We start from the raw sequence: 12,574 nt of genomic DNA, 5'->3' as shown, positions 1-12,574 counted from the left end.
GGGGAAAAACACAGACAATTCCAATGAATATACAGATCTCAAACCCTCTAAGGCGCCAAGCACACACACACACACACACACACACACACACACACACACACACACACACACACACACGCACAAAACGTAGCTATTTCTGGTGGTCAGGCTGGACCGTGGTGCGGACGCAACTGTCCCTGGATCGGCGTCGGACGAGCTGGCCTTGCTCTCGTCAGGGGGGCAGGAGAAACCGTGGTGCTGTCGACCTCCTGGTTTTGGCTCAAGTCCGCTCACAGCCGCCAGGGAACCAGTTCTGGCGCCAAGTTGCGAGCAGGAGAGGGAGGCAGGTCCGCCCGCCGTTCGACCCCGTACTCCGAGTCAGCAGAACCCCAGAGCCAACCAAGGTGAGGCACGAGGCTCAGCAAGGCTCCAAGAACACGATCGAATCAGCACAACAACAAGGACGCTCTCCGCGCAACAGCCTTCACACCAAAAAAATACGATCGTTTTTGTCCCGATCTTCTTACTCTTCCTTTTCGACCCTGAACAGAACCTTTTTATCCTCCTGCCCTCGTCACTTCCAATCGAGCCGTTTATTGGCCCACCGCCGTCGCCTTCTGCCAATCGTGATCACGGGGCGGAGCCATCCGCTGCACTGTCCTGTGACGTCACGGCCAGTCTCCAGAAAATACCAAAAGGGGTTTACGCAGACACACTTACCCTATCCCGTGTCCCTATCTAATTACGTGACAATTATCATTTCCCCCCTTGAAGAAATGAACATTTACTAGACAACTTATCACCACTGAATTGCTACTTATTACATCGAGATCCTGGTAAACTCGAACAGCATGGCACACCTAATTAAACATCCTAATTACCCTTTGAATGCATACCCCCTCCCCCCCCAAACGTAACAATATTGTTAAGGTTCAGACGATGGCGGGATTCGGACGAGTGATGTCAATCACTGTCCGTCACCAGTTTGGGTTTTTGCACCCTCCTCTCGATAGCCAAATGTTGAATATTCGGAACTTCATACGAATCAGCCAGATTTATTGGGGACACATCGGGGAACACGACACAAGCAAGCATTCACGACAATGTTATAATTCATCTATAACCCGTTCTTAACTAGGGAGCTACGGATTACGGGCTTCGAAGGGGACCCTAATGAGATAAACCTTAAACAACATGCAGACAAGACACGGACAGCATGCAGACAAGACACAGAGTACTTGTTGATGCTTCATGGACGAGAGGAAAGTGTCAAAGGCCCGAATGCGGCTCGTGACAAGCCGATGTCCACGGATTCAAGCACCCGGCTCGAGCACGCCGCGTGGCAAGACGGCGGCGTCGTACTCTTTCTTGTCCCGGCACCGCTTGCGCACGCCCTCCTCAGCGCGTTCTGACCCCGCGTAATGTCGATGGCACAAGACCGTCAGATCGATGGTGGGTTTCAGCTGGTTTCTCACAAGGTCCAGTATACAAGTTCAGGCCTGGCTTGTTCACCAGACCAGGCCAAATCGAGGTGTTGGGCTCCGCAGGCTGAGTCCATGGGATCCCAAGACGTCGTCGAGCCGTGAGGTGAGTAGGGACAGTCAGAGGCTCCGTCACTGGACTCCGGATGAATCTGTCGATGTCCTCCTCATAAAAGTCGATCGCCGACTCCCACTCGTCGTTTCAACCCCCGGGGATCTTTGCCTAGTCGAGGATGAACAATGACTATCACCGCCGCGCCTCAGCACAGAGCGCCATTTCCTGTGTGTTTTGTATTTCACGGCGATGGCCCCGCTTCACACAGGAGCGACAAAGGCTTCATCGGCTTGAGCCGTGACCTCCTGAACCAGAATGTGAGGTCGGCTCTCCGAACTACGATGCAATGACTGGGAAATCTTCGGTACGTCAGGGCAGAAAAAATCTGAAAGAATGAACCCAAAACATTCACCAAATTAAATTTACCTGAAAGAGAAAAATATGAGGAAGATTGAAGATGAACTTTAAGCTTATACTTGGGAAGGTGAATTTGGTCAAATATACAAGAAAATAGAGGAATGTTCTCCATCGAGAAAAATCCAGAAAAGAGGGGCAGAGAGGAAAGTCGGAAGCTTGGATGATTGGAGTTCAGGGTCCGCAGTCATTGAATCATTTAATGAAGTCACCTGGAAGGTAGGGCAAGATTGTCAGACATTTAAGAGGTGAAAGGTGAGGTCATATTGAGGAGAAATTTATCTGATGGCAATCAACCTGCATCATGGCGGCCATCAAATAAATATCGAGAAAAGAGGGGCAGAGAGGAAAGTAAGAAGTTTCGATGATTGGAGTTCAGGGTCAGCAGCTGTGGAGTCATTTCCTGGATTCCCCTGGAAAGTAAGGCAAGATTGTCAGACATTTAAGAGGTGAAAGATGAGGTCGTGGTGAGGAGAAATTTATCTGATGGCAATCAGCCTGCATCATGGCAGACATCAAATAAATATGGAGAAAAGAGGGGCAGAGAGGAAAGTAAGAAGTTTCAATGAATGGAGTTCAGCATCAGTGATATGGAGTCAATTATTGGAACCACCTGGAAAGTAAGGACAGATTGTGAAATGTTTCTCCACCTGAAGAGAGAATGTTTTCTGAAAAGAAGGGGACAAGTATGGGGAAGTTATGAGAGGGAACTCGGTTAGGGCTTTGGGTTCAGGTTCGGATAAGGTGCCCAAACGTACCTAAGACTTGCACGGGGTGGAGTTCCATCACTGTTGAAGGGAACAATTTACAGAAGGAACTTTCTCAACAATTTCAGTCAACTCAGAGGCTTGATGGTTCTTTTTGTACAGTTCAGTCAAACTTTTTTTTTGTACAGTTCAGTTCAGCACTTCCGGTGCTGTCACTTCCTGGAATCCTCTGGGTCCGAGTGACGTCACAGCAATTTTTCTCATGTCACTCAGCTGGGCATTTCCTCCTCCCTATTGATACCAACCGAGCTGTTGCTCCATTTCCTCAGGAATTCAACTCCCACACCACTTTCTTCTTCTTCACTCTTGAATCTCGTTCTTCCCTCCAGGTCTTCAAGACTGCTGTTCACCACCATCTCAGATCATCCCCCATCCAAAAACCTCCATCTTATCCTTGATGAGTCGGCCAGACATTCACAGGAACAAAACGCCACAAGATGATTCGGTTAAACACTGAAAAAAAAATACACAAAAACATGACAGCACAGGGACAAAAAGATGGAGAGACACGACGGATCTGTTCTGAAAACTGAGCTTTGATAAACTGGAAAGAAGAACTGCACCACCAAAATCTAACACACTCTGGTGCAGAACCGGAAGTTAATCCTTTGAACCCTCGTGGCCGTTCTCCCAGCTCATATTCAAACCTCTATACACCTGAGCAGTTGTATTTTTCTCTCGGGAGTCCAGGATGGCGGAACCAAAAGTCCAAGGATCTCAGGGTTCAAAGGATTAATGTTTATATTGTCTAATAGTTGCCCTGCTGCCCAATAATCAGTTCATGCTCTCCATCACCATGCTCTTCCATGAGGCTCCATCTTCCGGACAAACAATACTAACGGAAGATATTAAGAATACAAGAGGAGGGCTGCTTACCTTCAAAATTACAAAGAGGGACGTTGTCTGAGCCATGGGTGATTTGAAAGCTCCTGCAAAAGAATGTGTTGGAATCAAACATAAACACAATCAGGAAACACGTCCACGAGTGAGCAACAGCGTTTTGTTCCACAAAAACAGGAGGTCAGCAACCCCAGCACGTGTGAACATACTTGTTCATGCAAATCAAACGTTTGAAAACGGTGTCCAACCCTCACCTCCATGGTGAATCTCAACAGAGGATCATGACAAATCATCCCATGCAGAAGAAACCTCAATTTTGCACTTTCCAATTGTGACAGTTTGGAAAACACTTCCAAGAACTTGCCGGAACCTGACTTTGCCTGTGAAGAATCAAAACAAACGTGTTTGTGACGTCATCTGAACCAATCATCACAATCGAACACTCACATTTACATAAGAAACATACTCCAATCAAGCACTCCCTGATGCAATCACCAAGACTTGACTCAAAAGGAATAAAATACGTTCTCATTAATTAATAAATTATGGTGTACAATACAGAAGTTTTCTTCATGAGCTGAAAAACAAACCCTGTCAACTCAAACATTGGATATTAAGTCTATGGTTTTATTAAATAAATTAGTGGAAAACATAAATAAATTAAATAAATTAAATAAATAAAACAATCATTTGTTTCATTGCACAGTCTGGAAGAAAATGGATCAGGACGTCCAAACCAAAATACCCAGCAGAACCCACACTCATCAAACTAACATAACTTAACAACAAAAGCATCGCCGTGAGCAATGTGTCCATGATGGTATCTGCTGAACAAGCCGAACAACAACATCCCAGCACCAAACCATCAACACTCCCTTCACTCACCACACCTTCAGCATCCCCTTCACACCACACAGTCACACCCCTTCACTCACGAAGCACACACTGACACTCTCAGCACTCTCAATCTCCTGTGCAGATTCTCTCCACAAACTTAATCCACTTGTACGTACAAATTATTCACATTCCATTATCTCCTGCCAAGTTCTCTCATCGCACTTCCCACAACAAAAATCAGAGAGGTCATGTTCAAAAAGGCAACTCAGCACATAATAATGATGAAAAGTCTTTGTGATGATGATCATAACACCATAATAAACAATACTTACTTTCTTCATGTCAGGTCCATTCAATTCCAGTCCAATAAATAATTTTACGGACAGGATGCCCAGTGACCACACGTCGGCTGGGGGACCAAAATAGCCATCCATTGAGATCTCTGGAGCCATATAGCCAGGTGTGCCACAGTCGTCATAAAGTTTTTCACCTGGCCTACAAAATGTAGCACAGCCAAAGTCAATGATCTTCACGGCCAGCTCATTGTTGCAAAGCACGTTGTCAAGCTGAAGAGCAAACACAAATCATTCCATTAAAAACCATCAAACTTTGATCATAAAATGTGTTAAAATAAAAATCCAAATTTGAATGAGAAGGGGCAGACAGGAAAAACAAAACAAACTGGAGTAATTAGACTGCGCGCAGTCGACAGGTATGCCTCCGCTCTCCCGCACAAACACTTGAGTATTGACATATTTGACCCTTGACCTGTATCATATCTGGCCCAAAATCTAATCAGTTAATTGCCCTGTCTAACTTTACCTTTATACCAAGTTTGATGAAATTCTGTCCAATATTTCTTGAGTTGGGGCGTAAAGAGTAAAATTTCAGAGTTTGACCTTAACCTTTGACCCTTGACCTTCATCACATCTGGCCCTAAATCTAATCACTTAATTGCCCTGTCTTACTTTCCCTTTTTACCAAGTTTGATGAAATTCTACAATTTGCTCCTTGAGTTATCGCGAAAACGAAAATCCAGATGGACGGATGGACAACCTGGAAATATAATGCCTCCGGCACCCTTGGTGCGGAGGCATAATAGAAACCAAACGGGCAGTGTATAGTCAGCAAAGGCCAACAGGCCGAATGTGTTAGGCCCAAAATAAAACCAATATGGCAGCCATATAATTCTGCCTGAGTGCCATGGTGGGTGGAGTCAAGTGACCAATGTGGGCGTGGTCAGGCAGCTGTCCGACTAATGGGTGAACATTTCAAAAATCGCCACCAACAAGAACCAAAACAACAACAGCACCAACTGGAGGGGGAGCACTCGGGAGAGTGCAAAACCTCCACCGCCAATACTGCTGGGTCACTCAAGTGAACCTTATATCTCATTCATTAAATATGATGTCAACAGTGCTGAGAGTTATAGTTCTTTTCTCCAACATTTTTTTTTTGGCGGGGGGCGGGGGGGGGGGGGGAATCACTTCAAACATGGAGAAATGCAAAAAAAAATCTTTCTCTATTTTTTTTGAAGGGGGGTAAAAAAAAAATTGGGGGGGGGGGGTTGGAAATCACAAAACATGTAGAAATGCAAAAAAAAAAATTTTTTTTTCTCCAACAATTTTTTTTGGGGGGGGGGGGGACCAAGTACAAAATCTAATGGCATGATCCTTGGACCATACCTAATCCCCCCACCAAGTTTCGTCGAAATCCATCGAGGAGTTTTTCCGTAATACTGTTCACAAACAAACAAACAAACAAACAGAAAGGGGTGAAAACAGAAACCTCCATCCATCTTCGAAGATGGCGGAGGTTAACAACAACAACAATGCGCAGCTCTTGTGGACTTGCCACACCTTGCAGGTAAAAATTCCAGGAAGAGAAAAGTTTTTTAAAAACCATTCTCCTCCAATGTCAGAAGTTAATACAACAAGCCGGTAGGCAGACATGGGTAGTCGGCCGTTGCTAGGCAACGGAAGGGTCCATAGCAACGGTTCTTTCTCACACATAACTCGGACATACCATGAACCTACCATACCAGTTTCATGTATATCTGACTCATAGTCTCTGAGATATAACGAGCCTGGAGTTGGTGCAGTGGTAAGGGCAGCGGCTTGGGATCCAAAAGGTCCTGAGTTCAAGCCCCGTTGGGCCTCTGAATTAATACACCAGGGGGTTGACTCATCCTGTCATCCTTCCGAGGTCGGCGAAATGAGTACCAGTGTACTGGGCCGGTGTATACCCCGGTTAAAATAGGTGTACCATATCCCTGTGTCATAAGAGGCGACCAGGGTTGCGTCAGGAAGGGCATCCGGTGTAAAACCTGTGCGAAATCACGATGCGGATCATACGCATGATCCGCTGTGGCGACCCTGAACGGGAGCAGCTGAAAGAAGAAGAAGAAGAAGAAGAAGAGTCTCTGAGATATAACGAACTTCGTTTTTTTATTGTTTTCGACCAGGGTTCATTCAAAGTCTATCTTCGACAGTTTTCATAGGATCCGGCTGGAAAATTTTGACAATATGGCTGAATGTACTGCCCACAGTCGCTCGTGGCCCGATTTTTGATTTTCGAAAACATTTTTTTTTAGGATTTTTCTAAAATTTCAAAGTCCCGTTGCGAGGCAACGGTGGTGTCCATAGCAACGGTTCTCATTTGCACACCACCAGGTCATGGTATGAACCTACCAACCAAGTTTCATCGAAATCGCCATTGTATTAACTGAAATTGCCATTTTAAATACTGATAATAAGGGTAGAACAAATCTCAAAAAAAATAAAAATAATAAAATTCGACTAGATCGACTTCCCAATAATATGGAGGAGCTCGAAACGAGAGTAGATAGTAAAGAGTACGAGCAATGGAGTCGCAGGAAGTGAGACTTGGTTTAACTCGAGGAAGGGACGAGAAGGCAACAAGATGTGGAGGTGTGATAGGAAAGAGAAAATAACAGGAGGTGCAGTAATTGAGGTAAAGAACAATACCGTGTTATATCAAGAGAAAGGGGGTGATGTGAAGGAGTGAATTGATGTGGAGGCTGCTGTGTAGATGGATATTAAAGATGGAAGAAGAGTTATAGGTACGTGTATCAGGTTCCTGGTATGACGGAAGAAAGGTTCATTAAGCATTCCAAAAGGCATGTGGTCAGGGAAGAGGATTGATTGAGGGCGATTTTAATTTTCCAAGAATATATTGGGTTCAGGAACAGGGAATGGGCAGGTGAGGAATTTCTTGATCTCCTCCAGGATTTCTTTGTAATCCAGTTTGTGGATAATCCCATGAGGAGGAGTGTGATGTTTGACCTCTCATAAGATAATAACTACAATATGGTGGAGAAGGACCTCTCATTAGGTAATATCTCGAATATGGTTGAGAAGGACCTCTCATTAGGTAATAACTCGAATATGGTGGAGAAGGACCTCTCATTCGGTAATAACTCGAATATGGTGGAGAAGGACCTCTCATTCGGTAATAACTCGAATATGGTTAAGAAGGACCTCTCATTCGGTAATAACTCGAATATGGTGGAGAAGGACCTCTCATTCGGTCATAACTCGAGTCTGGTGGAGAAGGACCTCTCATTAGGTTATAACTCGAAAAGGGTTGAGAAGGACCTCTCATAAGGTAATAACTTGAATATGGTGGAGAAGGACCTCTCATTCGGTAATAACTCAAATATGGTGGAGAAGGACCTCTCATTCGGTAATAACTCGAGTCTGATGGAGAAGGACCTCTCATAAGGTAATAACTCGAATATGGTTGAGAAGGACCTCTCATAAGGTAATAACTCGAATATGGTGGAGAAGGACCTCTCATTCGGTAATAACTCGAATATGGTGGAGAAGGACCTCTCATAAGGTAATAACTCGAATATGGTGGAGAAGGACCTCTCATTCGGTAATAACTCGAATATGGTGGAGAAGGACCTCTCATAAGGTAATAACTCGAATATGGTGGAGAAGGACCTCTCATTCGGTAATAACTCGAATATGGTTGAGAAGGACCTCTCATTCGGTAATAACTCGAGTATGGTGGAGAAGGACCTCTCATTCGGTAATAACTCGAATATGGTGGAGAAGGACCTCTCATTAGGTAATAACTCGAATATGGTTGAGAAGGACCTCTCATTCGGTAATAACTCGAATATGGTGGAGAAGGACCTCTCATTCGGTAATAACTCGAATATGGTGGAGAAGGACCTCTCATTCGGTAATAACTCGAATATGGTTGAGAAGGACCTCTCATAAGGTAATAACTCGAATATGGTTGAGAAGGACCTCTCATAAGGTAATAACTCAAATATGGTTGAGAAGGACCTCTCATAAGGTAATAACTCGAATATGGTGGAGAAGGACCTCTCATTCGGTAATAACTCGAATATGGTGGAGAAGGACCTCTCATTCGGTAATAACTCGAGTATGGTGGAGAAGAACCTCTCATAAGCTAATAACTCGAATATGGTGGAGAAGGTTGAGATGGAAGAGCATTGATGGACAGGTGACCATAACATTGCGTGTATCAGTGGATCCTGTTAAGACGAGTTTGACCTTGTAGAACGACGCTCACAATGTCGCCGTGAATAGAGATATAAATAATTAAATACACACTCTGACAGTGAGTCGTTCTGTTTATCACAGACTGAAACCGAATTGAAATGGAAATTTAATTTTGACATCTTTTCGAGCTTTCTTGGAAGTCCAATGAATTGTGTAATGAGCACAAAAAGGGTGGTCATGTGAAAGCCCCCAAACCCCACCTCCCTCCTTGTTGATCATCACCCAACAATATAAATTATATTATTTCCCACCCTCTCCACTTCCCACCAACATTCCATCCTTGCTGTGCAACACAAAATATGGTTTCATTGCAGTGTTCCACAAGTGCCACTGACAAACCAGACATAATCTGCCTCACAGAAACTTCCCTACCCCAAGACGTCTCTGACTCCCAAGTATCTCTCCCCTGTTACTCCCTCCTCTGGTATGACAGACCTGAGTCTCGTCCTGGTGGAGGAGTTGCTCTCTTCATCAAAGACTCCATTCCTCACTCCCCCACACCCCCAGGAATACCTCTGGCTACGGCTTCCCCTCCACTCCCACCTCATGTTTATATGTGTACTGTACCGTCCACCAAACAGTGATGACTCCATGTACACCTCACTATCCGAAAACAAGGACCAACTTCTATCTTCTCATCCGAACTCTCTCTTCCTCTTATGTGGTGACTTCAATTGTCATAATGCCAGGTGTGGGTATCTCTCTCACCTGTCATGGCACCTCAGCAAAAGTTTTCTGCGACTCATTGGGACTGACTCAATCGGTCAACTTCCCGACCCGGATCTCAACCAACGGTCTTCCATCTCTTCTGGATTTGATTTTGACAAATTTCCCTGAAAATATCTGTTCTTCCTCCGCTCCAATCGGTTCATCTGACCAGAGTGGACATCTCTCTGGCTGTTATCAGAGAACCACCTCACCGCCGTCGAGTCTGGCATTTCACTCAAGCCGACTGGCAGGGTCTCCAAGCAGCCATCAAACTTCTAGACTGGTCTCCTATCGCTACTTTCTCAAACATCAACTCATCCTGGGAATTCTTTCATAGAAACTTGCTCTCCCTCATGCACAGATTTATCCGCTCTCGTGTTAAGTTGTCCTACCCTTCCTCCCGCCCTTGGTTTACTGAAGCTTGTGGCGAGGCAGTTGTCCTGAAACAACTTGCCTTTGCCTCATGGAAAGCAAACCCAACTGAGGGAAATCTCAGTTCCTTCCACAAAGCTCGGAACAAGTGTGTATCTACCCTCAGGAGAGCCAGAAAACAACATCTTTCTCATCTCAAGTCTGAACTCTCAAACCTCTCTCCCTCCTCAAAATCCTGGAGGTGTCGAGTTAAGTCTGTTTCTGGTGTATGTTCCCCCCCATCCCCTCCCTTACCTCAAATGGCCACACTGCTGATACCGCACGTGAAAAGGCTGAATGCCTAAACTCGATGTCTGCATCGAAATCTTGTTTCCAAAACCCATCGCTTTCTCTACCCACCTTAACCCAGTCACACCCAACTGTCCCTGGACTCCGTGTCCTTTTCTCCTGACAAGGTGGAGAGCTTGCTTTCAAACCTCGACTCAGATTCTGCAACCGGTTCAGACGGCATCAGCCCACGTATCCTAAACACCTGCTCTTCTGCTCGTGCTCACTCTCTCTCTCTCTCTGTTCTATTCACCCTCTCATTTTCTCAAGGTCATCTGCCATCTGCTTGGAAATCAGCAAACATTACTGCTCTGCACAAAAAAGGTGCAAAAACAGATCCCTGTAACTACAGACCAATCAGCCTTCTCCCAATCATCAGCAAGGTGATGGAATCCATCATCGCTTCAGATATGAAATCCTTCCTCTTCTCCAATGGCTTGATTTCCAATCATCAATTTGGTTTCAGACCAGGTCACTCTACCCTGGATATGCTGCTTCTGCTCTCCTAACAATGGATGGAGGTCCTCAATGCCAGACAGGAAATCAGAGCCGTATCCCTTGACATATCACGTGCTTTTGACACAGTCTGGCACCCTGCACTACTCACCAAACTCTCTTCCCATGGTATCCAAGGCCATCTCCACTCATGGCTCGCAGACTTCCTGACTCTCTGTCACAGCCACCGCGGAGCTCTCAATGGAATTCTCTCATCTCCTCTTCCCGTCCAGGCTGGAGATCCTCAAGGTAGCGTTCTGGGCCCTGTTCTTTTTCTGGTTTTCATCAATGATCTCTCCGACTTTGGAAAATCCTCTATTTCTCTTTGCTGACGACTCCACCCTCTGCCGTACCATCTGCCATCCCTCAGACCGGCAAGCAGCAGCTTCTTCGCTCACTACAGATCTGGATAAAATCACAAACTGGTCCAACACGTGGAACATGTCTTTCAATCCAGACAAATCTCACACTCTCACTATGTCTCTCCGAAAGGACCGTTTGGAACCCCCTCCCCCCCATCAACATTCTCAACAATCCTCTGGAAGAAGACCTTTCTTTCAAGCTTCTGCGTCTCATGATCTGTCATGATCTTTCCTGGGAAAGCCACATTTCCAACCTCGCCTCCAAAGCCAGTCGCTGACTGGGAATTCTCCGTCGTGCAAAGTCGCTCCTCGGCACTCCTGAGCTCCTGACCACTTACAAAGCTTTCGTCCGCAGCCTGATGGAGTACTGCTCTCCCCTCTGGGCTGGTGCTCCTGCCTCTCAATTTTCTTGGCTTCACGCTGTGGAAACCGAGGCATTTCGGATCATTGACATCTCCCGTAATGAGGCTGAGTCTTTGGGCCTGTCACTCTCTCACCGCAGGCAGGTCGGTGGTCTTTCTGTCTTCTACCGTGTCCTCTCCAGTCTTGCCCCCCCTGCTCTCTCTGTGATTTGTCCCCACCACATTTCCGCAGGGCGCTCAAGGTCCGTCAACAACCCCCTTCTGGTAAAACTACCAAAATCACGAATCACTGCTCACCTTCACTCTTTCATTCCTCTTTTTTTCCCGCCTTTCGAATAAACTTCCTCACTCTATTCTTTCCCATTCTTCCCTCCAGGCTTTCAAAACAGCTGTTCACCATCACCTCTTATCATCCCCCATCCAAATCCTCGTTAATCCCCGTTAATCCACCTCAAACCCACCTCCTCCAAATTCCCTGCTTTCCTTCCTGAAACTCCCTTTGGTGTCCTTCTTGTATACCCCGTGTTCCCTGCCAAATCCCTCTCCCTTCCACAGATCTCCTGATGTCTCTGTTCCCCACTATTTTGTCCCTCCCACTACCGCCCCTCTTGTCTCATGCCCCCCTTGCTGTGCGTTGTGTGTTAGCTCTCATATGAGCCTCGACAAGCTGTTAAAAAAAAGTGGCTTACCTTGATATCCCTGTGCACAATGTTCTTGCTGTGAATATACGCAAAAGCAGAAACCATCTGGAAGGAAGAGATAAAACATTAAATCATGGAGACAGATTGTGATTGTTAACGTTGTACAATTTGGAGTTTCAAAACACATCAACATCACACTGAGGCTGAAAGCTCTGTCATCTCACCTGCTTCATGACAAGCCACCCATCAACTAAAGAAAATGTCTTCCGGCAAGCAAGTTGGTGAAGGAGTGAACCTGCACACATGGAAAACAAACATCAAGGGCAAAGCAATGAGATTGTTCATTTTTGAGAAAACACGAGTAGAGGAATGAAA

The 12,574-nt window shown here is 45.6% G+C and overlaps 1 protein-coding gene and 2 long non-coding RNA genes across 5 annotated transcripts in view; 1 reads left to right on the top strand and 2 right to left on the bottom strand.

The window, feature by feature from the left end:
• The window catches only part of LOC147007843 (uncharacterized), a 31,817-nt gene that overhangs the window by 6,132 nt on the left and 13,111 nt on the right, over positions 1-12,574 (top strand). The gene's annotated exons all lie outside the window — the stretch shown is intronic.
• LOC147007846 (uncharacterized) lies at positions 2,614-3,916 on the bottom strand. Its single transcript, XR_015053866.1, has 3 exons — positions 3,791-3,916; positions 3,573-3,625; positions 2,614-3,089 (listed from the first exon to the last, which is right to left on the bottom strand). It is a non-coding gene; the product is annotated as an uncharacterized LOC147007846 (long non-coding RNA).
• LOC147007845 (putative myosin light chain kinase DDB_G0275057) lies at positions 4,298-12,507 on the bottom strand. Its single transcript, XM_085866358.1, has 3 exons — positions 12,424-12,507; positions 12,248-12,304; positions 4,298-4,939 (listed from the first exon to the last, which is right to left on the bottom strand). Exons 1-3 carry the CDS (start codon positions 12,502-12,504, stop codon positions 4,553-4,555), a joined length of 525 nt encoding a protein of 174 aa, XP_085722484.1. The 5' UTR covers positions 12,505-12,507; the 3' UTR covers positions 4,298-4,552.

The sequence above is a fragment of the Eptatretus burgeri genome, chromosome 24, assembly GCF_056783735.1.
Source record: "Eptatretus burgeri isolate ZD-2024b chromosome 24, Ebu_testis_v1, whole genome shotgun sequence".
NCBI classification, from domain to species: Eukaryota; Metazoa; Chordata; class Myxini; order Myxiniformes; family Myxinidae; genus Eptatretus; species Eptatretus burgeri.
The sequence above is the reverse complement of the archived record's forward strand: the minus strand, read 5'-3'. Positions and strand labels throughout refer to the sequence as shown.

Coding starts and splice junctions, on each gene's coding strand:
- LOC147007845 (XM_085866358.1), bottom strand. CDS start 12,504: ATGTGTGCAGGTTCACTCCTTCACCAACTTGCTTGCCGGAAGACATTT. Junction 12,305..12,423: donor GGTGGCTTGTCATGAAGCAG/GTGAGATGACAG, acceptor TCTTCCTTCCAG/ATGGTTTCTGCTTTTGCGTA. Junction 4,940..12,247: donor TTGTGCACAGGGATATCAAG/GTAAGCCACTTT, acceptor TTTGCTCTTCAG/CTTGACAACGTGCTTTGCAA.